This window comes from Pyrgilauda ruficollis, unplaced genomic scaffold (genome assembly GCF_017590135.1).
Source record: "Pyrgilauda ruficollis isolate IOZ18807 unplaced genomic scaffold, ASM1759013v1 scaffold21, whole genome shotgun sequence".
Classification (NCBI taxonomy): Eukaryota; Metazoa; Chordata; class Aves; order Passeriformes; family Passeridae; genus Pyrgilauda; species Pyrgilauda ruficollis.
In genome coordinates this window covers 10,980,336-11,006,398 of record NW_024520318.1, presented here as the reverse complement: position 1 = coordinate 11,006,398, position 26,063 = coordinate 10,980,336, and the positions used below count along the sequence as shown (strand labels likewise).

At 45.2% G+C, this 26,063-nt stretch overlaps 1 protein-coding gene across 2 annotated transcripts in view; it reads right to left on the bottom strand.

The window, feature by feature from the left end:
* CCDC50 (coiled-coil domain containing 50) overlaps positions 1 to 26,063 on the bottom strand; it is a 42,045-nt gene that overhangs the window by 8,940 nt on the left and 7,042 nt on the right. Inside the window, exons 2-9 of one of the 2 annotated variants that reach the window (XM_041468069.1) lie at positions 15,248 to 15,310; positions 13,771 to 13,900; positions 10,097 to 10,187; positions 7,308 to 7,425; positions 3,001 to 3,699; positions 1,360 to 1,466; positions 728 to 772; positions 81 to 185 (exon numbers count right to left, since the gene is read on the bottom strand). In XM_041468069.1, coding sequence (XP_041324003.1) covers positions 81 to 185; positions 728 to 772; positions 1,360 to 1,466; positions 3,001 to 3,699; positions 7,308 to 7,425; positions 10,097 to 10,187; positions 13,771 to 13,900; positions 15,248 to 15,310 — 1,358 coding nt within the window. The remainder of the gene's footprint in view (positions 1 to 80; positions 186 to 727; positions 773 to 1,359; positions 1,467 to 3,000; positions 3,700 to 7,307; positions 7,426 to 10,096; positions 10,188 to 13,770; positions 13,901 to 15,247; positions 15,311 to 26,063) is intronic. The other variant, XM_041468068.1, reaches the window with a different exon arrangement.

The following is a 26,063-nucleotide window of genomic DNA, read 5'->3' as shown; positions in this document are numbered from 1 at the left end:
CCATACACACTCCCCTCCCTCTGAAAATAGGAATAACATTATAGCACCTTATCTGTGGTGCCTCCTGAAGCCTGGCATACCTTCCAATCTTGATCATGCCTCCTCTTTTCAAAGGAAGACTTTTCTCTTTCTTTCTCTTTTCTTAAAGCCTTTTTCTCCTCAGCCATCAAGAGACGAGCAATTTCCTAGAAGGGAAACACAGACTCTGTCAGACAATATTACTGCTCTTGTGGGTTTGGGTTATTCAAACCCTTTTCCATGGACAGCTGCTGAATGGGAAGGGTGCAAATCCAGGATTTCATCCATCTGCAATCGGAAATCAAGGGACAGGGCAAAATTAAGACTAGAGACATGTAGCATGTCCAATAGATCCCTGATTTACCAGAACTGCATTTGCAGAACCTTTCTGCCCTCTATCCCTTCTCCTTAAAGGTGTTGGTGGTTCATCTCACAGCATCTTGGATAGTCTCCCATGGGGCTTAGTTACAAGAAATGCTCTTACAGAACCTGAACTTCCTGCCTTTGTCATGGTTGCAACAGGCAGTGCAACTCTCCACTTGGCCAGCCTGAGCATATACACAAAACTCGTCTGGGAGAACACCCTACTAGAGCCCCAGGCTTCCCCTACCAGGAGAGAAATTAACAACTAGAGGGTCAGAGAAAACAAGGGCTGTTTAGCAGCTTCCGCAAGTAAAGGAATTTCACAAGTATTTGACTTGTTGCTCACCTCATCTTGGGCTACTTGAGCTGCCTTCTGATCTGCTTCATTAGCCTGGAAGGGGGAAAAAAGTGGAGAAGGAAAAACAGAGACAAAAAATTACCATCTCTGAATTAATCATGCTCATCAACCTAATGGGCAGGGCAAATAGGTGTCCATACAAATACACCATCATCCTCTCCAAAAACACTTAGCTACCCTAATACTTACCTCACAACCCAACTCTAATTTGCCATTTCAGCTTTTCAGCTGAATTTTGCTCTCATGTATCTGCCTGGCCACACCACAATTCATTTTCCACTCTGCTGCCTTCTCTCTCAAAGATGGGCAATGGCCTGTTTCACTTGTGAGCTGCTTACACTGACTACATGCCATCTTCACCTGCCTGAAAACATCCATTTAATATCACTTTGCTTCAGTACTTTAATTTTGGGGTGTTTATTTCAAAAAATAGGGCTTACTAGTTGGAAGCCAGCTGTCACTCCATATTTGTGTGTACGGAAGACAAAGGTAGTTAGCAAAATACACAGGTGCCAGACCTTAGGTCTTATAGTCACTCTTATATATTAAAGGTTTACAAAGTAAAGTTGTGCTGGTTGCCTTAGTTCCTTCAAGCGGACCAATGAACCCTCTCTACTTACCAGGAGCTCTTCCTCCTGGAGCTTCCGAGCAATCTCTGCATCAGACAACTCCTGTTCCATTCGGGGTCCATCGTACATGGCTTGTTTCCTCCCCCTCAAATTAGTGCCTACAGAATTGAGAGAAAACAATCAACCCAACCATTCTCCAAATTCTTTGGTAAGGAGATCCCCACCATCTCCTCAGCCACCTGCAAACCCCCTTCAAGAGAACCAGAGATCATCAGTGTACCTGCCACACCGCTGGTGTGAGAGCACCTTCAGCTGAGGTGCAGCACACAGCTTAGGGAGGCTTCTCTATGCACACAGCAGTACCTGCCACACCCTGTCTCAGACAACAAATGCAACCCCATGGCAGAACAGGCCACGTCCCTTGAAGCAGTCCTGGTGACAGCAGTGCTAGCGAAGGAATTATAATTTGTCACTCTCTGCACTGATACAAATACAGTGGCAAAACTGGGCAGCAGAGAGCAACCCAACATTTGATATAAGCACAGCAGAGTCTGAACACACAGCTGAAGCAGTATGGGCTGCAAGGGTTACCCAGGACAGGCTCACATGAGTTTTCACACAATTTCTTCCTTGGGATGACCTATGAATTTTACAATTCAATGAGAAAATAGAAATGTAAGCATTTTTAAAGTTCATATAATGTTCAGTTTTTGTTTTGAGTATAGAGTTCTGCTATTTTAAAGCTAAACCTGATTAACACCTTCTATTTCCCTAAGGAAAGTGTTTGCATCATGAGGAAGAAGAATAATTGTCCCAGTATCTCCAGAGACAGACCCACATTATCTTCCTCACCTTATTCATGTGAAGATCAGTTAGAAGGCTTACAGCATAAGCTGTCCCACATTTTGACAGATATAGATCTCTAAACTCCTACTTTCACTAGGTCACCCATACTCCACTGTGGCTTTAAAAGTAGAAAGATGGATCTGGATCTTTAAAGCCAAGTGCTTGTTGAGCAAGAACTACACAGGTACACATTTCCCAGAAAATTCCACTTGCACAGAATTTGACAAGACCCTTTGCAAACAAACCCAGCTGGATGCCCAGTGCACTAGTGAACTTTGCCCAAAGTGAATTAATTAAGTTGCCATCAGGGTTTTCAATAAGAAGTGGATGAAAATTGCTGCATTTTTTTTAATGCTTAAGCAAAGTGTCCTCACTTACAGTCCTGCATCTCAACTCCACAAAATACAACCATAACCTAACATTCAGGGTTTTGTTCCCTTTTTTTCTCCTGTACAAGGAGGCCATCACACAAAATGTACCTCAAAAACAAAAGCTGGGTGTTGGTTGGAGTTTTCTGGGGGGGTCTTTCTTTGGGAATGGTGTGGTGTTTTTTTTGGTGGGGGGAAGAAAGTTGTTTTCTTAAACAAAAGGATACCAAGGGCACCACCTCCAACAATACCTTCTTACTCATCCTCTCCAATGCAACGGAACATCAGGATATAGAGCAGGAACATTAATGGATAAGAAGAATCCAGCTAAATCAGGGCAAGATTCCCTGTGTACACATTGCAGGTAGACACAGGAGAGAAGCATCTTCAAGGAAGCCAAACGCATCTCAGACACCAGTTTGGGGCACGCAAAGGTCCATCCCCACACATACGCACACCTTCCCCATCACTTGGTTACCTGGGTCTCGCTGGCAGATTCCAACCTTCCCCTGGCTCACAGCATGAGGGGAGGGGGAGTGACTCCTGTGTCCTGCCCTTTTGTAGGCTCTTGCCTCACCCCTCCTGTGGTCATCCCTAGATTCAGCATCATAGAGCTTCTCGTCACGTGCCATCCGGTGTGACGAGTGGCCCTGATGGTGAGATCTGTGTTTCTCAGGGTGCTGTCTGCCACCCCGATGCCAGGTCTCCTGCTGTGCCTCCAGTTCCATCTCAAGGAGGGGAAGGTGCTTTTCTCTGTCTTGCCTTGGTGGCTTTCTGCTGTGCCGTGCTTCCTCTGTGAGTCCATGCTCCACCTCCAGGTCAAGACTGAGAAGTCTCCTCTCCTTCTCCTTGCCAGCTGTCCTCCTCTCCTGCAGCTCCCAGCTATTGCTGTGATCATAGGCACGGTGCTCAGTCTCTCTTTCCATGTCAAGGCTGAGATGTCTCCTGGACCTTCCCTGGCTGGCTGTCTTCTGCTCCTGCTGATGGCCACTGCTGGCCTCTCTCAGCTGAGGAGACCTTCCACAGCCCTCTGAGGTGGAGTGCCCGTGTTTGGGGGCATGGCTGGGCAAAGGCGAGGGGGGTCCTCGGCGCTCTCTGTGCTGGTGCCTGCACCTGCCATGACTGTGTGCTCTGGGAGGTTCAGAAATCTGCTCTCTGGGGTCACCCCAGGGCTGCTCTGAGCAATGGGGGGACAAACAAGGAGGGGGTTAGTGATGAAGGGGTTAACAGAGGTTCAAGGCCAGACTCACAGCAGGGAGCGGAAGGAGCTTGATACAAGGTGCTGAAAATGCAGGCAAAGCATGATGAAAGAAAGAATAATAACAGGGGCAGATAAGGCTGGCAGGATACAAGAGAGAACACAGTGCAATGGCAGTCTGGCTAGCAGGGCAGCACAGAAGGTTGGAGCAAAAAGCACAGGTCCAACCCCAAAGTGTCTGAGCACTTCCTAGACAAGTCAATACAGAGACAAATGACTTTTAATGATGCCACTGGGGCTGAAAAACTGCCAAGAGAGCAGCTCATCTCCTGATGACACATCACTGCTGCAGGATCCTGAATCCACCTGGGAAAGATTTGCAAAGAAGTGCACAAGATGCAGGAAAAGTTGGGAGGCAATGAGGGGCATAAGGCCAGGAGAGGCCAAGCAGAGTGGTCAGGTTGGACCCTGGTTTATAAGCATGGCAAAAGCCTTGCCCTGGCTTCAGGCACAAGGTTTTTCATCACAAAAAAGTCTCACCTAATTGGGGGAAAGAGCCACATAAAGCAGAAAAGAAGTAAACAGGCAGGATAAAAAGCAAGAACAGGATAGCTGCAGCATCCAAACATCCTCCACCACAGACTGTCACGTATCTTTTGCAGACCCACAAGTTTCAGGGCCTGCACTTATTCATCGTCCAAAAAGAAGTTTCAGCTCTGAATGCAGAGACAGTTATGGATAGAGATTTTAGGGCAGATTAAGACTTCAGAAAACCCAGGCTCCTGACCTCAGCATTGTAGCTAGAAAAGCTGCTTACACACATTTTTGGTGGGGTTGTTTCCTCTGTGCTTTCCAGAATGCAGGCAGAAATTTTCTCTGCTTTTAGTTTCAGTAGTAAACCTGAAACAGCTTCAAGGATGCAGCAATCTGCCTGCATACACTCTACTAATTGATTTATTTTTTCAACTAACCTATTTGCTAAGAAAAATCATTGCACTGAATGAACTATTATCTCTCTACAGCAGCTTTTCGAAATGAAAAAAAATGCCTTGAAGCAGAGATTGATTTGAAACAGAACTACACACACAACCCCCCACCAGAAAAACCCTGCAGCAGCAGACTTTCCTCAACTGTCTAGAGTTTGTCTTATAGTATCTCAAAATATTTTAAACAGATTTCACTGCACATGAATTGCATTCTGTTTTAATGAATAGCTCTGTCTCACTTACAATCTATCTAGATTTCAGAGGGAGAAAAACAAACCTCACACCAAAACTGAATGTTCCCTTCTAGTCATTCTATTCAGAAAAAACTTTTTCAGAGCCAGCAAAAATAGAGCCTACAGAAAATCCACCTTCAAAACAAGTCTGTGTGACTTTTATCCAGAACAGGTGTATTTTTAGAAGTCCAAGAACTGTAACAGGAACTGCTGTGGTTGCTCTTTAACTGGTTGGATTTTTTCTGTTCAGTTTTAGATCATACATATGATTTACAGAAAACAAATACCCAATCAAACAATCCAAGTGACTTACTGAACAACAGAGACCAGAGCCTGAAAGCAAAAGTCAGTTTTTAAACAATAGTCACAAGGGTCTAAAAATTAATTCAATTTTGTCATTGAGGAAAGCTCAATAAAGACAACAGCAGAGAGCAGGAAAACACAAAAGAGCAAAGCCTGGCTGTGCTGGGAAAGGATTGCTGCAGGTAACACAACCATGCCAGACAACCCAAGCAGGTAATTTGCTTTTGGGGTATCTCAGGGTGATTAATTCATCAGCAGGTGCTGGTTCCTGTGGCACCTTCCACAGGGGCCATGTAAACACTCCACAGACCCTGGTGTTACTCTCTGAAGCAGCAAGTGACTGAGTGAATACAAAAATGTTTTTCATGGCACAGGCACTTCTGGGAGGAACTCTGCCTTTTCTCGTGTTTATTTTTCCACTTTTAAAGAGCTCAGGTTGCTTTGGAGCAATAGGCCTAATCCACATTCCTCCTGGACATGGATAAATTTTACCTCAATCTCAAACTATAAAAAAAACCTAAAAACACATCCCACCCCCACCAAAACGAAATAAACTTAAAGCAAGGGCTTTTCATTTGTTTCAATTCACAACTAATGAGGACAATACAAACCAAGGCTGCTGAAGCCTAATCAAATGGTGCTCAAGTAATTAAGAGTTCCCAGAACAAGCTAGATGATCCAGGCATAAAATCCACTCCAGTCCTTCACAGCTTTTAAGGAGTGCAGATCAAGAGCAGCACTGCTATGACTGGTCAGGCAAACACCTCCTGCCTCACCTTCAAAATTATGGATTACTGCAGGAAGAAACCTTATACCCACAAGATATCCTGCTCTCCAAATCCAAACCACAGTCTTACTTCAGGAAGTCACAGGCTTTGTCAGCTGATTTGTTACAAAAATCCATCCTGTCCTACCATCTCTGCATGCACACTTTTGCCTATGTTGTATTCTTTCAGACTTCTCCCATTTAATTCTGAAAACCTGAAGAGTGGCTTGGCTGTAGGACTCAAAGATCAATTTTTCCCAGCTTTGTACATGTAGAATGACTTGTGACCATGAAGTTTCCACTTGGTTACTGATTTGCACTTTTGAACTTTGTGCTTTGTACTTTCTTGGCTATCTTTGAACTTCTTCCAAATTGAAACTAAAACACTTTGTGTAAGTTCAAATAAAGGACTTTAAAACTGCTAATGGCATTGATGTTAAAATGGGAAATGAGGTTTGATCTTCATCTTCACAATGTGTTAATCAAAAGCAACCCATCTTCCCCACCACATTTTTGAAGAAAGAACATAGAAACCACCACCAGTGCAAAGCAAAGCCATCCCCAGATTGCTCCATAATTAAATACACCCTGATTCTCTCTTCCCAGTTTACAGAAGGTCTGTATTCAATCACAGAAGCTGACCAAAAAGAAGCAATAGAGCGCTGTGGATCAAATAATTTCCACACTGTGCAGTCCCAGATGATAATCGCAGCAGAGACATTCAGTGGAGATGACCTTGTTCTTCAGTAAGTCATTCAAGGCAGTTGTGCTAATTTTATAGCTTGGGTACATACCTGCAAGGAGCTATTTTTGAAACACATCTCCATGAACCAGCATTTATTCCTTCATGTAGCCGTGCCAGCATCACAAATGAGCACATGGAACTGTCTCTCTTCAAATGCAAGCAAGGAATTTCACCAGCATTTCTCCCCCACACCCTTGGTGTCACACAGCAGTAACTACCTTATCAGCCACTGTCTTTTTCCACAAGCACTTCTAAAACATGCATGTGTGGCTGTACTTGCACACACACAAACCACAGTACCTATCCCTGTCACTTAGGCCACCTTCAAGGACAATAAAAACTATTACATCGTCTTCTGTTTTTTTGAGTATTTTTTAAAATCTAAACACTTCCTAATTATAAAATAATCTGATTCTGACCGCAGGACTGATGTAATGCTACAGCGCTAAATGCAGGACTGTACATAAAGTTGAGTCTGAGGGATAAAGAGTTGTCAGACCACCAGGTTCACCTACACTGCCATGATCCTGACCTTTTATCTTGCAGAAACATACCTCCATTTTCTGCATAATAGCACTCTTCATAGCCTGCGTGTCCCTGGGACTCTGGGTAGTGCTTCTTGCGCTTTTTTTCTTCCTGCAGTTCTTTCTGTTGTAGGAGACGGGCCATATCCTGCAGAGATGGAAGAAAACAGACTTTAAATCACCACTAAGAAGTATCTCCAGATTCTTTTGGTCAAATTCTTTATTCAATTATTAAAATCCTTACCAAAAAAAAGTTTAATTTTTCAGACATAACAACAGTTACTCAAATTCAACCTCTGGACTGGACGAAGCTTTCAAATTAATGGGTGACACAAGGGACCATGTCAGCAGCCAGTAGTCAAACCAGTCAGTATTCAGTAGTCAGCCAGTAGTCAACTCAGCCCAGTACTGAGATTCCAACACCACGGCAAACTCACAGGTTCCTGCTCCTCCTGAACACAAGCCTGCTAAGCCCTAGTGGCCAAAGCAGGGCAGAAGAGACTGCATGTGCAACCTCAGACTTTCCACAAGGATTTGGAAGTCACAGAAGCGCACAACCACTAAAGGGAGTGCGGCTTGATCTCCTCCCTGCACTCTGCCAGGGAAAGAAAAGCAGAGGCAAAGACTGTCCAGCTAAAGGCACTTCTGACTGGAAGGAGTTCCCAGAGCAAACCGTGTGAACTCACTTCACACTGGCTGTAATTTGCAGGGACTACAGGATGCCAGGCAGGGAAATGCATCAGTTTGACAGACAGAGGCTTGAAGGAAAAGAAAATCGAAAGGACATTAGGAAGAGCAAACTAGGCACAAGGCAGGAGCACAGTGGGGACTGCAGCCATTTGTTTTCTGTCACAGTTTTGGTAGATATGCCAAAGAGAAGAGCACTCCATTTTCCTAATTGGTTTTCCTTCGAGATGACTAATGGATCAACAAGACCGAGGAACCACAAACAGCTCCCTGGGGCTTGCTCCTCTGAGGCAGTAAGCTTGTGAGTCAGTGAAGCCAGTCTGGAGCTAGGGAGCAAAGCTGGGAGATACCAGCAGGGCATGCTGCCCCTTTGGATGCTATTCATTTAAGCCTTCCTAATCCTCAGGACCTTTACAGAGCCATGCATGTAACGTGGACACTGCAGGCAGGAAAGGCATGACTGAAATGCAAACTAAGAGTCAACACCCTCCAGAGACAAGCCAGCACTGGAGGACATTGGATGGCTGCTCAAGTACAAAGTATTATTTCAGGATTCAGGTAAGATCTGCTCTGAAACCAGCTTTGTGGAAAATATGGGGATGCCACAGGCTTCTTCCAAAAAAAGAAAAACAAACAAACAAAACAAAACCTCCACAAACTCCTTCCCCTGATAAGGTTAACTTTTCTAGCAAGTACTGTAAGTCTATAAATATATGAGCTAAAGCACATTATCTCCAGGACTGAGACAGCTCAGGACTTGCAAATCCACACAAACCATTTCTTACAAACAGGATTCATAAAGCAGGCAGGGCAGGCAGGCTTAGTGCTTCATTTAAAATACCTGCACTCCAGAAAGGATCTGCCTCAGTCCTCAGCTACTTTTCAGACACACATGGGAACATCCCATGTACTAGCAGGAAGAGAGAATATTTATGACTTCTCCTTACTTTAAGCCACAGTCAGCTGAAGCCTGCTCCCAATTGCACAAGATGGTCAGCAGGCAGGTTTGACAGGCTGCAAGGACCTGTTGTCAGACTGCTGACATCCTTGCAGCTCTCTGCATAAAGCAGGAAGGAAAGGTGCAATTCCACAAGTCAACATTAGTTTTGCATCTCCTTCACCTTCCTGACAAAAATATGACAGACCACTACCTCTTAACAAGAAATCCTGTAGCCAAAGTGTTCCTCCCACCCTGTTAGCACAAGCTCCTCTTGGAAACCAAGCCCTTCCCATCTGTCTGGGCAGCCTTTCAGTACTTGCTTGGAATTAATGGTAGAAGAAGAAGAAAATGAAGTCTTGCAATAAAACCCGATGCATCTGTCAGGTAAGGGCAGATTCTTATTTCAGGCTAGGCCAGGAAACACAGCCTTGTGTTCAAGCTCTTCCTAATATAGAGAATGCCACCAGCTGCCTCTTGAACATCTTGAGACAACTCAGGCTTCTCAGGAAACCATCTGAAATCAAAAAAGGGGACAAACTCCGGGTTTCTTGAAAACTCAATCTGACAGGGTGATCCATTGAGGTGACTAACAAGCAAAACCCTTTGTACACTATGAACAAACCACATCACCCATTCTCAAGCAAAAGGAGCAGAGAAACATTCTGAAGTCACAAAAGTGATCTTCTTACAGATTCCTTACAGCAAGAAACTGTAACAGGGTTTTCAGACTGTGAAAGACTAAACTGAAGAATGGAGAAGTCAGAAACAGATGGCTGGGCAGAGAGTCCCACTGACATCTTTGCATTAAAGACAAAGAAATAACGGCCCAGGATTCCCCCAAGAGCAGTACCTGTCTTCTTGCAATTGAGAAAGCAAGCAGGTCTCAGAGTGTATAAACAATTACAACTTCCTCCAACAGGGCAATAAACAACTCAGCAAGACTTACCTATTACTTGACCTCTTCATTAACAAGGCCACTGGCATCAACAACCCTTATGACCCTTGAGTGTGAGGACTATGACTGTATCTTGTTCCTGTAACAGGACCCCCCAAAATCTCTGTGCATACAGAGATCTGTCATGACAAGGACTGCCACCATGCAAGCCAACTCCTGTGGCTACCGGCCAAGAAATGTCTGCCCTGAAAGGGCTGCTACAAATAGCCCTGCCATCCCTGCAGCTTTAAAGGTTACCTCGTCTTTTTCCTCTTGCCTGCGGCGCTCCTCTGCTTCAAACGCGAGCTTCACTTGGATTTCCTGAGCAATCTCGCAGTCCTGTCGTTCCCTAGAAGGCAAGGAGACAGGGATTATAGGCAGCTGCAGTCACAGGCATCAGTCAGCCTGGAGAAAGGGATAAAAGAGCTAAAAAAAAAATCCACCCAATTTACACAAAAGAATTATTACTCAGTGTTAGTGCAGAGCTATGAATCCTCACCAGGGACCAGGACTCCCTGTACTTACTGGTGGCCAAATTTAGAAAATACTTCCCAAAACATCCAGAGAGTAAAAAGTAAAAGAGATTCATGGGCAGATTGCTAAGAAAGGAGATAGGTACCACAAAATAGGGGAGGCCAAGGTAGCGCTCAGGAGTCTGCAAACAGCCTAATTCTGCTGAGTTTTTGTCCATGTGGTATCTAGGGAGAGGTTCAGGGGCACAACAGAACCTTCTTTTACAGAAAGTAAAGAAGGAGAGAAGCAGAAGGGGTGGATATGTGGCAAGGGTGGAGAGGAAGGACGTTGCTACAAGAGGGTTTAGAGGACAGATGTCACTAAGAAACAACTCACTTGTCATAGGCAACAAGAAGGCACACAGCAGGAATGAAAAGAAGATTATTTCTGTCAACAGCTCCTTGGAAGCACACCTCTGGACTGGAGTTATCAATAGGTTAAACATTTCAGGACACAAGTTTCTTTCATCCAGGTAATAAAAGCTGGCAATTTTTGCGTGTGCCTGTGTGTGTTTCATTTGACTCTGGGGACAGATCTCTTCAAAGCCACAAGAGTTCACACAGCAGCAAATCTAGTTCTTGAACTTGATTTTTAAAAAGACTTTGGCAAACCTGGCACCAGTAGAGAACAACATCTCCCAGGAAAACAATAGCTGAATAAGCAAATCCTAGGGAGCAGGCTGTCAATGAGCCTGCTAGTGGATCCTTTACAACCCCAGGCTCTGAGGACATGAAACTAGGTAGAAAATAAGTTAGAAAGGTCAGACACATCAAGGCATTGCACGTCTCCTGTTCCCTTGGCACCTGTGAACAGAGCCAAGGTGCCAAGTTCATCAACACCGACTGACTTGCTAAATGCTTAAAATACATCCTATTGAAGACAAACAGAACAGAAAAACAACTAATCATCTTTCAGAGCCAAGGCAACAAGGTCATTGCCTCTCCGTTACCAGCAAAGAACACCAGAAGTATTCAAACACAAAAGCATTTTCTTCTTTCTGATGACACATCTTGGAATACACCACATCAATTCCTAAGAACAACAGTTACAGAGGATTACATTTGGGAGTTTATTGTTCAGCAGTAATTAAATACTGAGACTTGATTACTTAGTCAACACAAACTAATATATTAACTTTTGTGAGCATAAGAAAACAAGTTCAAGAGCTTTGACAGCTCTTCTTGCCCTTCAGTCTCCTTAATGTGAGCTCAAGTGCCAATCAGACCCCAGAAATCAGCCAAAGCAGCATAACATCACAATTCCTAAACATCCCACTCATGTCTCCTTCACTCCTGGGCAGCCAGGAGTGTTAAGAATGTTGGGAAAACTCTACATCAGCTAACAAAAAAGAGAAAAAACCTAAAAGTTTCTGTGATCAGAAAGCTCCCTCCCATTCACGATGACTGCAGATACTAGTTATTGCCAGATGAGGAGAAAAAAAGGGATTGTTTAAGGGAACTGTTCAAAGGAACTGCTCACATCAGTGCAACAGAACTATCACAGCACTGGGAGCGAAACAGAGAAAGAACATATTTTCACACTATTTTATTTTAGTAATCTTGCTACTATGCTTAGAAGTGTGCAGACTGCTCAGCTAGATGCGAGAGATGCTTTTAAAGAAACATGAAAATCAGGTTTGATGCTTCCCTGAATTCTTAAAAATAAATGTTTCTATTCTCTCATTTATCTTCACAAGTCTTTCTGAGAGAAATTAGGATTTGAAAGAGAGAAGAAAGCAAATAAATTTGAAGAGCTTTTTTGTTTTCTGTTTCTAAAGACCGCTTAGTTCTGCCCTCTTACTCCTCCCATCACCTTGTAGCATCAAACTCTCCTAGACGACAGAGAGCAACAAAAACAGGGATAATTTTGTTGCCAGAACATGCTACTCTTGGACAAGGAAGAGACAGCGGGAATGTACAAAGAATTAAGAAAGAAAAAGATCAAATTATAAAAGGATACCTCTAACTTCTTTTACTGTTCTTGCAGAAGAACTCCTGCTCTCAAAAGCAGAACTGCTGCTGACATAACGTTTTACATCAGCAGTTCTGCCTGTGCTTTGGCTCACAAAGTTCGTAAATCTCATTTTACAGAGCCCTACAACAAGAAAATTGTTTGCAGCTCCCAGCAAGTAACAAAGAAGAATCATGTCTGTCATACAAAATCAATTTTTATGTTGCCATTTACTCACATCTCTAATTGGTAATAAAGACAAAACTATTGAAAAAAAGCACAGACTTAAGAGACACATATGTACACAAGGTCTGCCCCAGTGTGCTGGGAACATTGAAAACAGGGACTGATCTGTCACGCCCCAGCTTCAAAGCTTTCATGAGCTGCTGCTTTGAAGGCAGTCCTGTATCTCCCACATCTGCAGCACAGAGCTCTTCTGCTCTGTCACTGATCCTGTCAGATGAGCCACCCAGGCTCTGTGATCCACCACCAACTGCACCTGGTGGGTGGCATTCCAGAACCCAACAAAAGTCAGGAGGCAGCACAGCTGCTGGGAGATGCATCCTGCCTTGCAGACCTTGTATTTGCAGGGACCCCCATCCACCCACATCTCATGAGTGGGATCTGGCTGATCCCTGTCCCATGAACCATCTGTTACATCCAGTGCTCTGCAAGTCCCCTCTGGATTCTAAAGCACAGTTTGTTTTGCCCTGTGCTGCCATGTTTCACTTCTGCACCAGCTCCACAGCTGAGAGCCCTGGCACACAGAGAGTCAAACCACAGACCACAGGGTTAAGATGTGGCGTGTGGGGACTGAGCCAACCTGCAGAGCAAACTGGATCCGTCATTAAACACCCTCCCACAGTTACTGCAGAAGTCAGTGACTGCAAGAGAGGCCTGTCCCCAACACCCATCCCCATCGAGCCACCCTGGAGCAGCAACTCCCCTTCCCAGGTCACTTCATGCTAAATAGCTGCCAGCACACACAGGGGCTGTCAGTGCAGCAGGTCACCAAAGCATCACACTCAGCTCCTCAAAAGCATTCATCAGGCACAGGGCAAACACACAAATATCTGCAATTTTCACATGAGAGAGATTCCCTGTAGCACTGGGTATTTCTGTGGCACGGTTCCTTCACTCTCAAACTTCAGCCAGGGACAAGGTTAACAAAAGTGGCCAAGTTACCCCATTTTCACAACAAGCAGTAGAATGGGAAGGCTCCTTCTCATGGACAGGCAACAGTATCTAAGGCAGGATGGGCCCCAAGACCACCTGCCCCATGCTGCTCTCATTCCTCTGTGCCAGAGCCTGGTATCACTACTTTTACAGCAGTGGACAGCCAAAGGAAAAAAGAAACAAAAGCAAAAGACTGATGAACCCCACACACTGTCAACTCAAAGCAGCGGATATTAGTGCTCTGACCAAATGGGACTAGCATTCCCATTCCGAGATCTCCAGCAGAAACTCACAAGTCTTTTTGGTGTTTCTGGATTTGAGCACGGGCTTTCTTATCCTCCTCTTCTTGCAGTTGCTTGGCCATCTGCAAGTCATGTTGCACCAGACGATTACGCTGAACATTCGTGGCCAAGTGATGCTCAACTGGAAATAAACACAGACAAGAACGCTCAAATCAGGCTGCAGAACTTCACTGAGTGAACAAGATAAACCAAGTGGGAGGGAGATTCCAGCCCAGAAAGGAAGACAGATCTTGGCAGGGAAACACCAAGCAATCTCACTAAAGGTGGGAAAGTCCTGAACTGAAATTATGCTAGCAGCTTGAGATTGCCTCTTTTCAGCACTGAGGGGGCTGTATATGGGCCTGATACCAAAACAAGTTCTGTGTATCTTAAACACATCCAGGATTATAAGGAATGGTTTTTAGGCTTTGAATTTCATTTTCTGACTACAGAAAATCACCATAGACAAATGAAGGGGGTCTGGGAGGGACCACCAGAGGCCAGTGAGGATGAGCTGAACCTAAACCACTTACTATGAATACTTTCCTAATTTGTTCTCAATAACCTCTACAGAAGAAAACTCCTCTCACTATCAGCAGAATCAGTTCCAAAAATCTCCCTACTTTTATATTTAGCAACAGAGCAACTTAGTGCTCCAGTGAGTCCTTTACCATACATGGATATTGCCTGCCAGAAAAAATGGCTACATGAGCTGCAGCCCAGCTGTAATTCAATGGTCTCAGGTTCCAGCACCAAGGGCATGAGCAGCTGCACCCTTGGTGGAGCAGCAGGAATGGCATTAGCACCTGGTATTGGCAGATACCAAATCCGTGAGAAGCTGATTAGAGAGGCCACCACACCTGAAACTGCAACGTAAACATACCCAAACTAACAGAGAAGCATGTAAAATAAAAAAATAAAAAAACCAAAAAATAATTTAAAAAAAAAAAAAAAAGCACCAGTCACTTTGAAGTTTCTGGCTGTCCTTTTTTCCCCCCTTTATAACCTCTTCTAGTGTACAGCTGCCCTACCTCAAAATGTCTGAAAAGGAAGGCTCCTTTCAAACGGCAGACACTGGTAATTCTGGAATAAGTAAACAAACAGACCTCTTCTGGTTGTACTTCAGGTCAGACTATAAAACTTGAAGCTTCCAAAATTGCTAGTCATTTCTAAAAACCTTGCACAGCAACAAAACCCCAAGTGCACTCCTACATGCAATTTTATCATGAACAGCATAAACAAACTCAACTCTAAAGGAGAGCACAAAATTGAAATATAAAATGCAACTACCTCTGGGGTACAATGTGAGCTGGAGCAGAGTGAAGTGTAGTGTAACAGGATAGTGAAGACAGCAATAATAAACTGTATTCCATTAAAAGGAAAAAATTAAATAAAAGCAGAAAGCATTTTTCTTAGCAAAATCAAATAAAGCCAGATATCTGTTGGGACAAGCTTGCTTCAGTTTGTTTTGAAGATGGTTGCTACTTACTCTCTTGTTCCTGTAAATTATGGGCCAAGGTATGATCTTCCAGAATAGCGAAGTCTCGACATACTGAACAGGGAAACAAAGTAAAGAGAATTAGCACCAGAAAAACCAAAAACAAACCAAAAAAGCATCAAACAAACTATGGCAGTCAGGGGAGCATATGAACTTCTGACAGTTTCTACTAGCAAGGTCTGGAATTGTGGTTTTTTCTCCCCCTCCTGCCATCATGTTTATTTTTGTGGGTGTTTATTTTTTTGTCCTTGTTGGCATAAAATGCCTTCTCCACTCTCCCCTCAACCTCCACTTCAAGAACAGAACAGTCCATGCTACCACTGGATCAGACCTTATGTACAAACCTCTGCATTCCATTCAAACGGAATATATATTATATATTTTTACCAATGCCCACACTGACTGCATTCATCTAAAACAAGGGCAAGCATTTGTGTTTACTGTGACTTTGTGTGCCAGGTTAAAGAGTCTGAGAATAGTATTTTCATGGCACAAAGGGCAGGTGCACACTGGCACCTCTCCAAAGCTGAGCAGACTGAGCTCCATGGCTCTCACTGCAAGGCATTTCTACCAGCTCAGGTATCATTTTCAGTTGTTTCTTGAAGCTTCACTGACTGTCTAAAAGCAGACGCTGGATTTGCACCTAGAACCCAGATATGGGATCAATCACAGCATTATGGGCAGGGATAACTACAGCTTCTTCAAAAGATGCTGAAAATGACCTTGAGACAAGTGAAATGGGAAACAGATGAACCCCCTTTGGCACCAGTTTAAAAGCAGCAGATTTTTGCCAATGCCTATCACTTTCCCACTTGAACTTTCAAAGGAATGCTCTACCTACACTGTAGAAAAACACCAGAGTATATTTTTAACTTGTTATGATAGGCAGTAGGGCAACAAAACACAAGCCACATACATTCTGGGACAGGGACAGACACACAGCATCAGGCTCAGCCTCTTAGTGGCAGGTTCACATCAGCTTCTCTGAACCAAAGACAGACAACGAGCTGTCCCCCCAGACTGCAGAATGGGGGCCCTTTTCACAGATCTGCCAGACCTGGGGTTTCTGCCTGCTTTGAGGGAAGTTTAAGGCAGTGGCACCAAAAACTTTGCAATAGAGAGGTCTGTCATTTCTTTTTTCCCTCAATGTGACAAGCTAAGAAGCTTAACAGCACCCACAGATGGGAGTATCTCTCACTTGAAGCACATCACAAAGCAGAGAACTACAAGGTGTTTCTGAAGCCACAGAGCGAAGTACAAACTCCTCCTGCTGCACTCCACTGGCAAAACCTCTGGGGAAGACCAAGGTTTCTCTTTAGCAGAGCACAGGCACAGCCTAAAAGACAAACTGAAAATAACCCCAAAACTCCCAGAATGCATCAAAAGTACAAGGGGAATTTATGAGGATTCTGTTTGTGAAAGGGTTCAGAGTCAGAAAAGATAAAACATTTCCATTGCCACAAAGGAAATGAGAAAGCAGCTGCATTTCCTAAGCCACGATCCCACAAGCCTTCCCTTTTCTCACAGATGCTCCACTAGAGAAGCATCAAGACATTACTCCACACCCAGGTATCTTCACAAAAAATCTGAAAGAATTTTCAGTTGTCTGTACCAAGAGATCAGATAATGCTTTACCATATTCAATGGAATTTTTGGTTGTCTGCATTGAAAGGCGTTTTAAGATGACAAAAGCTCCAGAGCATCACTTCAGGGAAGGACAGTGACACGCAGCAGGGTGGAGATGAGGACAAAGGTTACAGTTATATGATCCCACAGCGGCCCACTTTAAGCATGAATAAGTCTGGATGGTGTAATTAAGGTTTTGACATTGCTTTTTTTCATTGCAACTTATTTTAGAAAAGGAAAGATGATATGAAACTCAATAGCATTGAAATGCTTCCAGTGGCCATTTCTGTACAAAGAAAGAAATGTTGCCTTGAGCCACAGATCTGGAAAAGCCACAGCTGAGTCACAGGCAGCAGTGCTACTCACAGGTGACAACCCCAGAGTGCTTGGTGGTCACCAACACATGCTTTTTACAGGATAGGGCAAGGGAATCTTGCCCTAGAGACTAATTCTGTGATCCCTAATACTACTTCAGCTTCCTAGAGTGATTGTGGAACAACCACCTTCTGCTCACAAGAAGCATCATCTGGCTTGCTGGAAGATGCATCTAACACATCCAACTCAGAGGTTTGAGCCTTACCATGAGTTCAGAGCTGTTCAAAGACCCCTCAGCACAGAGCCAGTCTGCCCAAATGTAAGGCGGTTATTACTGCCATGTATTCAAGAAGCAGCACTTGCTCTTAACTGTTTAAAAAACAAACAAACAAGAGAATGCAGGATGGGAGGGAAGTGTTACTTTTAACTGCAGTAAGTCTCTGAGCAATTCCACAGCACAGCTGCCTGAACAGCTGTACCAGCAACACAAGGCACGCAACACAGGAGCAAGGATGAAGATTTCAGAGCTACACATTTTTTTACATAAGGATCACTGCTACAAGAAATGCTTTAAAAAGTACATCCTAGCCCTTCCCAAACCCATCCTGCACGGGCTCACACATTGCTCTGGTCCCTGTAGTATGCAAGAGCTCTGACTTGTCAGTCAGTCATGGTGCTGATGGTGCTGGCAGACCTTTGCTCCATCCTCCCCAGAGAGGCAAACAAGCATAGGAGGATGTCAACTTTGTTTTTGTTTTTTGGGTTTTTTTTTCACTCCGTTCTACCCACACCCAGACACATTTCTCTGTTTGGAAAAATACACGTAACAGAAACATGCTTGGCACATGAGCAAGAAAGTGAGAGGGCCATGATAGGACACTGCTCCTTGTCTTTTGACAGTCTTGCACCAACCCCAGAAAAGTCTCACGTCTATCACTGAGCTTTATTCCTACGATGCAGCAATGATTGTTTAACCATTTTGGACTGAAAGGCCACTAAAGACTTCCTAAAGAAAGCATGGGTTCAAAATAAAAAGGCAAAGTCCATACAGACTTGTGTTGCATAGACAGGCCTGCTTCTTCTATCTGCTCCTCCAGAGAAGTGCTGGAAGTAGCCCATGGGTCTCCAAACAAACAAGCAAAACAAACTCCTCAAATTCTCAGTTCTTAAGGCTACAGCTGAAAGCTGCTGGATGTCCCAGACATCAAGCAGGGACAAAGGCTCCTGTTTAGGTTGTTTTGAAGCTCAGTGACTGGGCCAAGAAGCACATATAAGCCAGAGTAGCACCTTCCCTGGTGCAACTTCCAGCTGCTGACCCAAAGCCATCTAGGTCCAGTGCCATCCCTAACACGGCCACACAGCACCCAGACCTGGGGCTGTGCCCTGCCACCACCTGTCCCACATCCACACAACACTGGCAAAGCAAGTGGGAATGCTGCCCTGGGATGAGCCACCAAGTTGCAGGGCTTAGGCATGAATAAAGGGGCTGGATCTTAAACCAGTGATATTGACCCACCAGTACAGAGAGAGGGAAGCTGGACAGTTACCAGTGATACCCACACTGGAAACTTCTCAGTGTCTGGGTTCCCTGGTGCTCCCATCTCACAGCGGACAGACACAGCATGGAGCAGACTGGTGGGGCAGCAGAAAGCCTTGGGTTTGTTCATGCATTTGAAATTATTTGAGCAATGCTGAAGAAGCCATTTGGCTGCACACACTCTCCTGTTACAAACCCAAGCAGACAGCTTGAGCACACAGCCCTCTCTTTGTGCTGCTGTGGCTGCTGGCAGGGCAGGCAGCACAAGACCTTTCGTCACTGTCAGAAACTTGGCTGGGCTGGCTCCAGCTCATCTGAGCACATTATTCTCAAGTCCCATCAGCCTGAGAACAACGTGCTAAGGAAGATGAGAACATCCCATTACGAACACAACGAAGCACTGTCAGACAGCCAGGTGGCAAAGCATAGGGACACCTGCACCTCCCTAGCAGATTTGGGGCTGATGGCAGTGCAGAACGTTCCCTCACAATTAGACCCAGTACCCATGGCACCGAGCCAAGCATGACAGCAGCTACAAGTGAGGCCAAGGAAACCAATCCTTGAAGACTCACATCCAACAATGAGGCAACTATGAAATTACTGGAGATGTAGACCAGCCAGGCATGGTCTGAAATGAAGTTTCATCAGCACTAGTTCTCATTCCCAGCCCAGTCTCAGCAGGGTACAGCACAATCATTATAAGGTGTTACGTATATTGGGTTTGTGCTGAGAAATACAATGGCCCCAATGACAACAGACTCAATTTCTCCTCTCTGAGAGGCTTTGTATTTAAGGGAAAAGAAATCCATTTCCTTGCTCCCTAACTGTATGTCTAAAAACTGAAAGGTGAGATTAACATTACCTTCACTGTTGCAAATTAACTTGACTTCCCATCCCTGGGCCCTGGCTGGGAGCCACCAGGCAGTCAAACAAGCAGCAGGGGTGCAATCAGAGCAGCTACAATTGGCAAGTCCAGCGAAGCGTGGAACATTCACAACAGGTTCACCAAGGCTGATTGAGCCAATCTACCTTGGCACAGCAGGGAGCAGACCAGGAATACACTCTGGCACAGCTGTCAATAAAGAAATGCCTGCCAGGAATCCCAGTGGCTGCTAAGGCCAGCAGAGGTGCCAGCTGGGGAGGATGAGGGCAGAAGCATCACCCTTAACAGTGACAGGATCCAAAATCCATGCATGGAAGAGGGAGCTCACTTGTCTTGAGGAATCCCCAAGAGCCTCTCTGCAAGTTCCAAGCACAGATCTTCTCCTCTGGTAGTTCTCACTGGAAATATGCCTGTTTGTGCACTGGTGCATCTGAGGCTCTTGGAAACGTGGCTGCAGCCCTACCTTTATGGCTGACATGAAAAAGTCCCTAGGTATAACAGCTCAGCAAAATTTCATTAAATAACCTCTTCCATTTTATATTCTGCCACCCATCTCACTAACTTTCTCCAGCATTACCTCAGCTCCACAGCTCAGCATTTTTAACACCCCAAACTGTTTCAAACAGACTGAGGTAACCACAAGAGAGGAGAACAGGCACCCTCAGATGTTGCTAGTGATACTCAGGTGTGTGATAAAGAGGTAGGTAACACCCAGGAATGGGTGCTGTGGTGCACTGTCTCAACAAGAGGTCAGCCCCTATGGGCTTTTCAAGCAAGGTTCACAGCAAAACACCCCCTCCCTTCTGCCTGAAGTCTGAGATCATGTTTTGACATCCACTGTGGGTCCCAAGGGCCCCCTTGGTTCACGTGGCCTATATAACGTGTCCAGGATACATGCCAATTCAATGACCCAGGGACCACGGATGCATGTTCCAAGCATTTCCTTTTGGGTCTTAAAAACCATCTCTTGCTCCCCACCCCCTCCACTCCCGGCATTTTCCCGGCAGCACCGTGTGCTGGGTAATTCACAAAACAAACTAGGTGTGAGTCATGCTTAGTTTAGAGCATCTGCAGTCCTTGAATTCTAATCTAAAGGACAGGAGGGAGAGGAAAGTAACATGAAAAAGCAGAAAAATCAGATAAAAATCAGTTTTAGGGCCTACAGAGCTGATAAATTAATGGCAAGTATCAAATGCAGCCTTTTACAAGCCAGCAGTCTCAGGAGGATGCCTGTGTTATGCAGACTCCTGCAGATCAGAAAGCAAGTTGGGATCTCTTAGACTCTTACCAGCAGGGACTGATCAGGCCACTCCAAGCCAGATAAGCCTTCAAAATATGGGAATTATTTCCTTGAAACAAAGCCAACCTGACCAAGTAGCCACCCAGCTGGAGAAGGGCTGCCCTGAGAGCAGCTTTCTGACAAAACATGCAACTTTCTTCCGAGCCCCAGCAAAGCTGCTATGTGAGATACATGGCCCAGCCTCAGCAATTCCCATTTCTGCCCTGCCTCTCCCATCACACCAGGAGCTTCTGCTAGCACACATGGGTGCTGACAGAGGCTGGCTAGGACATGTCTGGCTGCTGCAGTTACACAGATGACATTCCTAGGGCCTTGCTCACCAGGCCCCATCATGCCAAGGAAATCAGAAAATCATGCAGGGAGAAGGTGGATCCCAGACAGAGGGCAGGTCTGGGCAGTCTGAGAAAGGGAACAATTTCTGCTCCTCAACCGCAGCACCAGAGCATCATACATAGCTGGGAGCTATGAAGGCAGCACCAGGAGACTGGGTGACTCTGTGGGAAACCAGAAGGGTCTCAGCCTAACTCTCAAAAATGGAAACATGCAAAATAATAATAATTAAAAATAAATAAATCACCAAATCAACATGTTTTTTTCACTACCAGTCTTGGCCTGGAAGCTAAGAACATCTTGGGATTTGGGAAGGAGGTTATCCTCTCTGCTCTAAGCTAAATGCCTTGAGGTCAAGGCCATGAGATTTTTGTGCTCTGTCTGCACCATTCTCCAACATTAAGCTCTCACCTGCCTAACAGTGCTTTAAGAAGGAAGACTGTGCATTTTGGAACCAAACCCTCAGAACTTCATTATATTTTTTTAACGTGCCTTGGGACAGAAATCATCAACATTCACAAAGTGCCTTCTCTGAGGCTACTAGTTTGGCAATCTCACTTCTGTAAAGAAGCCTGCACACTGTACCACAGACCTGTCCTGAAGCTGAGAGAGTATCTGCTGAAGACCTCAAAGCAGAAGGTGAAGTCATTGCAGTGTAAACAGGAAGCTGGAGATACTCAAGATAGTGGAAAAATAGCACAAGGCACCTCGAAAGGTTATCCTTTGAGCAAGCCCCAGCCACAAAATTTGATAAGATTTATCATTCTGCTTTTCTACAGAAGGCTGCCATGTTTTTCATCAATGGATAATTCCACCCTACCTGGTTTCATCTGCAATGTTTCTAAATAAGAGCAAGTCTCCTTATTCCCAAAGCTTATAGTGCCACATATACACATCTTTTTAGTATCTCCTAAAATGGTGACCCAAATACCTTCCTGTTTCGACCACTGGTCATCCTTATGCCGAAGATGTTTTTCTTAAACATTCCATATAGACTTCCCCTGACAGAACTTGGGCCAATTCCTCTTGATCCATCACTTGGTACTTGGAAGAAGTGGCCAATGGCCTCCTGCCAGGAACTTGTAAAAAGCAATAAAGTCTCCCTTGAGCCTCCTCTTCTCCAGGCTAAACAACCCCAGCTCCTCAAGGACTTGTGCTGCACACCCTTCCCAGCTTCACTGCCCTTCTCTGGACTCATTCAGCACCTCAGTGTCTGTGCTGTAGTGCGGGGCCCAGAACTGAGCACAGGATTCGAGGTGTGGCCTCACCAGTGCCCAGTACAGGGTGACAGTCACTGGCCACACCATTGCTGATCCAGGCCAGGATGGCACTGGCCTTCTTGGCCACCTGGGCACACACTGGCTCATGTTTAGCAGGCTACTGACCAGCACCCTCAGGTCCTTTTCCACTGGGCAGCTTTCCAGCCACTCTGTGCCAAGACTTTCAGATGTACCTAAAAATGGCATTGAGCCTTAAGAAGTAATGACATCCATGCTTTGAAAATTCACCCTTTTCAGCCATGTCCAGTTGGGTCCCCAGACACAGAGCGTCCAATACTCCCAAGTCCTACAGCCAACATTGCTGTTACATTGCAAAGGCTCAACACACAGAATATATTAACACTTTAAAGCAGAGAGCAGACAGATAATATGATACGTGTTAACATCTGCAAGTCATTACCTGCCAGGCTCAGAACACTCATCACTGTAGAAATTCCTTGATTGCCCCAATGTCCATCTAGCTGTCCAGGACTGCCTACACCCAAAAGACCACCAGCGAGCTCAGCCACTGCATTGTGGACCCACCAGTAGTAACACCCAGGTGGGTCTCTACTACAAAAACTTCAAGGTAGGTATACTTGTCAGGGATGGCTTGGCTGGTTTGACACCACAGTCAAATAGCAGACCACAGACAGTCAAACACTTCACTCACAACATCCGAGACTGTAACTGAGTCTGTGTATGGAACAAGATAATCTCAATCATCAGCGAGAACAAAAGTTGTTTGTGTAGTTCATCCTGTCCAGCACTTGACACAGCTTCAGTTGACTCAGCTAATACCACATGTGCAAAAGGAACAACCAACAATAAAGGCAGGGAGTTTTTCTAGAAGTCAGTTTTAAACACTACCTCCCAACCATGGACCACAGCAAAACAAACAACACTTGACTCCAACAGCTGTGCTTTACCCTCTACCCCAAAGGCAAACTACTATACACACCACTGGAGAGCAGGGCAGAAGTTACCTTCACCAGGAGAGGTCAAAACCCCTGGCTCATACAGGTTCCATGAACACCACTGTGGCTGTAAGAAATGCCTTCAGCTGTGTCCCATGGATCACACAATACCCCTTTTCTGGAAGGTTTTTTGGTTTCTTTTGCAGACAGAATGTCATGGCACCTTTAGCTGTAAGCCCAACACCACTCATTTGTATTGGTGTAAGGGAGGGGTAATAGAAAAACAGTCTCTCACCAAGTGCAACTCAGAACAGCCACCCACTCAGAAAACTGCTGGGGCATGGAGCTTGCATCTCAAGAGATTTGCACTGTATGTACACTCCCTTACCCCACACCCATCTCCAATAGCAACCACTGTATTCTGTTGTTTTATCTGTTTAATTCAGCTTTTATTTCAGCATTTTAGCTAATTTTACACCACAAAAAACTTTAGGAAAGACACATTGAGTTTCCCGGATAAGCAAAATTTCTGTTCTCTTACACACACTAAGTTTCCCAGATAGGCAAAAGTTCCATTCTCTGATGAATGCACAGCTAAACCCCTTGTTCAGTTCAGCAGTTTCTCTGCAGCGAGCTGGCAGGCCCACTCTGTGGTTCAGGGTGGCTTTCAGGAGCCATGGCACTCTGGATTGCAGATATTTCACCAGCACTTCTCAGCCCTCAGGCTGTGGTGAATAACCTCACACAGCAGCTCCAAAGAGGCAGCTGGGAGCAGAGATAATGCAAAGTGTCAGCTCTCACAGGGTTCTCCTCTAGCTTAATCCTGAAAGATAATATAGAAAAATACATGGGAGACAGGATGCAAAAAGGGAGGTGTGCATGCCCCGACTCAGTTTGGCGACTGCTTACAAAAGGCTGACTGCTGGAAACCTCACACCCACACAGAAGCTGCCAAGTGCCAAAAAAAGGCTCAAGTTCCTCTTTAAACCCCACAGTGTGCTTTTACATGACAGTGACCTGCAGTTATACCTCTGTACAACAATAACCTCTGGAAAAAAACAAGCAGAATAAAGAGTCCCCAGAGATGCCACCTTCTCTTCAGCCTTTGGATGACTGGAGCCAACCCTGAGACTGCTCCATGGCTTGTAGCTAAAGCAGAGCTGCAGCTGAAAGGACACAACACAGTGGCAGTGCACATTCAAACCAGCCAGGTTTTATTCCTCCAGACCACATACTAAGAGAAGCAAAGCTCCAGCAGGATGGGTCTCTGAGCAGCCTCCCAGTCTTGATAGAAACCCTGCCAGTGACTGCATTTGAAGCTGAAGGTATCTGAACTAACCCTGCAGTCAGCTCCAATTCTTGCACAGATTTCCATCAGCTTCCTTTTCCCTAGAAAGGTGGCTGCTAGCATGCAAGCAAAGACTCCTGTGTGCCACCCCTTCAGCTGCTGCCAGCACTGCAAAGCTGCCCTGCAAGAACAACTACCCTCTACCCAACAAACTGAAGCTGTTTCAAAACCCTTTTCCTTTGCTCTGCTAGCTCCTCACGGGTACTCTCCCCTCTCCAGCCTTGCTTCCTGTGTTTAAGTTCTCCAGGTTTATAAGTCAGCTCTGGGGAACACAAAGTACCAAAGCTGGCCCCAGATCAGTCAAAATTCCACATCTATCTACAAGTCACAAATCAGTAAAGCTACAGCACTAACAATGCATGTTCCCTTTCCTGTCACAACCTTCTGCTGGCACACTGCCTTAAGTGCAACTACTGATTTAAACCACTGGAATACAAGGGTAAGAATCTTAATTCTCTGGCTTCTGAGACCAGATGGACAGGGAGGCAGAGCTCCCTGCATCATTTTGAAGCAAACTGCTTTGTGGCATCTGAACCCACAGTTCACATACATCGCAAAGCATGTACAGAAGCAGGCTGGCAGCCTTTTCTCCTGTCTGAGAGCACTAAATGAGCTCCAGGTCAGTAAAGGTAAATTTTTTTGCTTTGGGAACTGTATCCCCTTCAGGTGATATTGCATACTCACAGATTCTTAAAAACAAGAAAAAGTAAAAAAAGAACAGTTAAATCAGAACCAAGTTAAGTTCATCTGTTACACAACCAGAGCTGATGCTGTGGGCAATGCCAGTGGCCTGGAATACCAGGTAACTGAGCACTGAACTGGAGACAAACCTGCTTTTTCCACCTTGCATCAGGGATGTGCAGAATCCAGGCAGGGCTGTCTCTAGCCAAGGACTCAGTCCTTCCAGCACTGCAATTAAGGTCAGGAGAGCCCACCCTCTTCCCAACATCAACTTCCTTTGGAAACCTGGCACCAAGCAGATGGCCTGCAGGAGAGCACAGCCCTGCGAACGGCAGAGCTCTCTGCCTGCCATGACAACAGCCAACACCCTAGTGGCTTGGAAAATTCCCAGGCCTTCTCCGTGCCGTGCTCCACCACCTCAGCTCAGCAGCATTGCCAAAGGCTCCAGGAGCTGCTGGTGAATTTAGGTCATAAATCCTTCCTATCCCACCAGCCAGCACCTCAATAATAAAACTAATACCAGAGCAGAAGGAAAGGCCATTTCTTTGCACCGGGATGCTACAAGTCATGCTTGCTGTAACAAGAACAGATAGATATAATAAGCTGCTTTT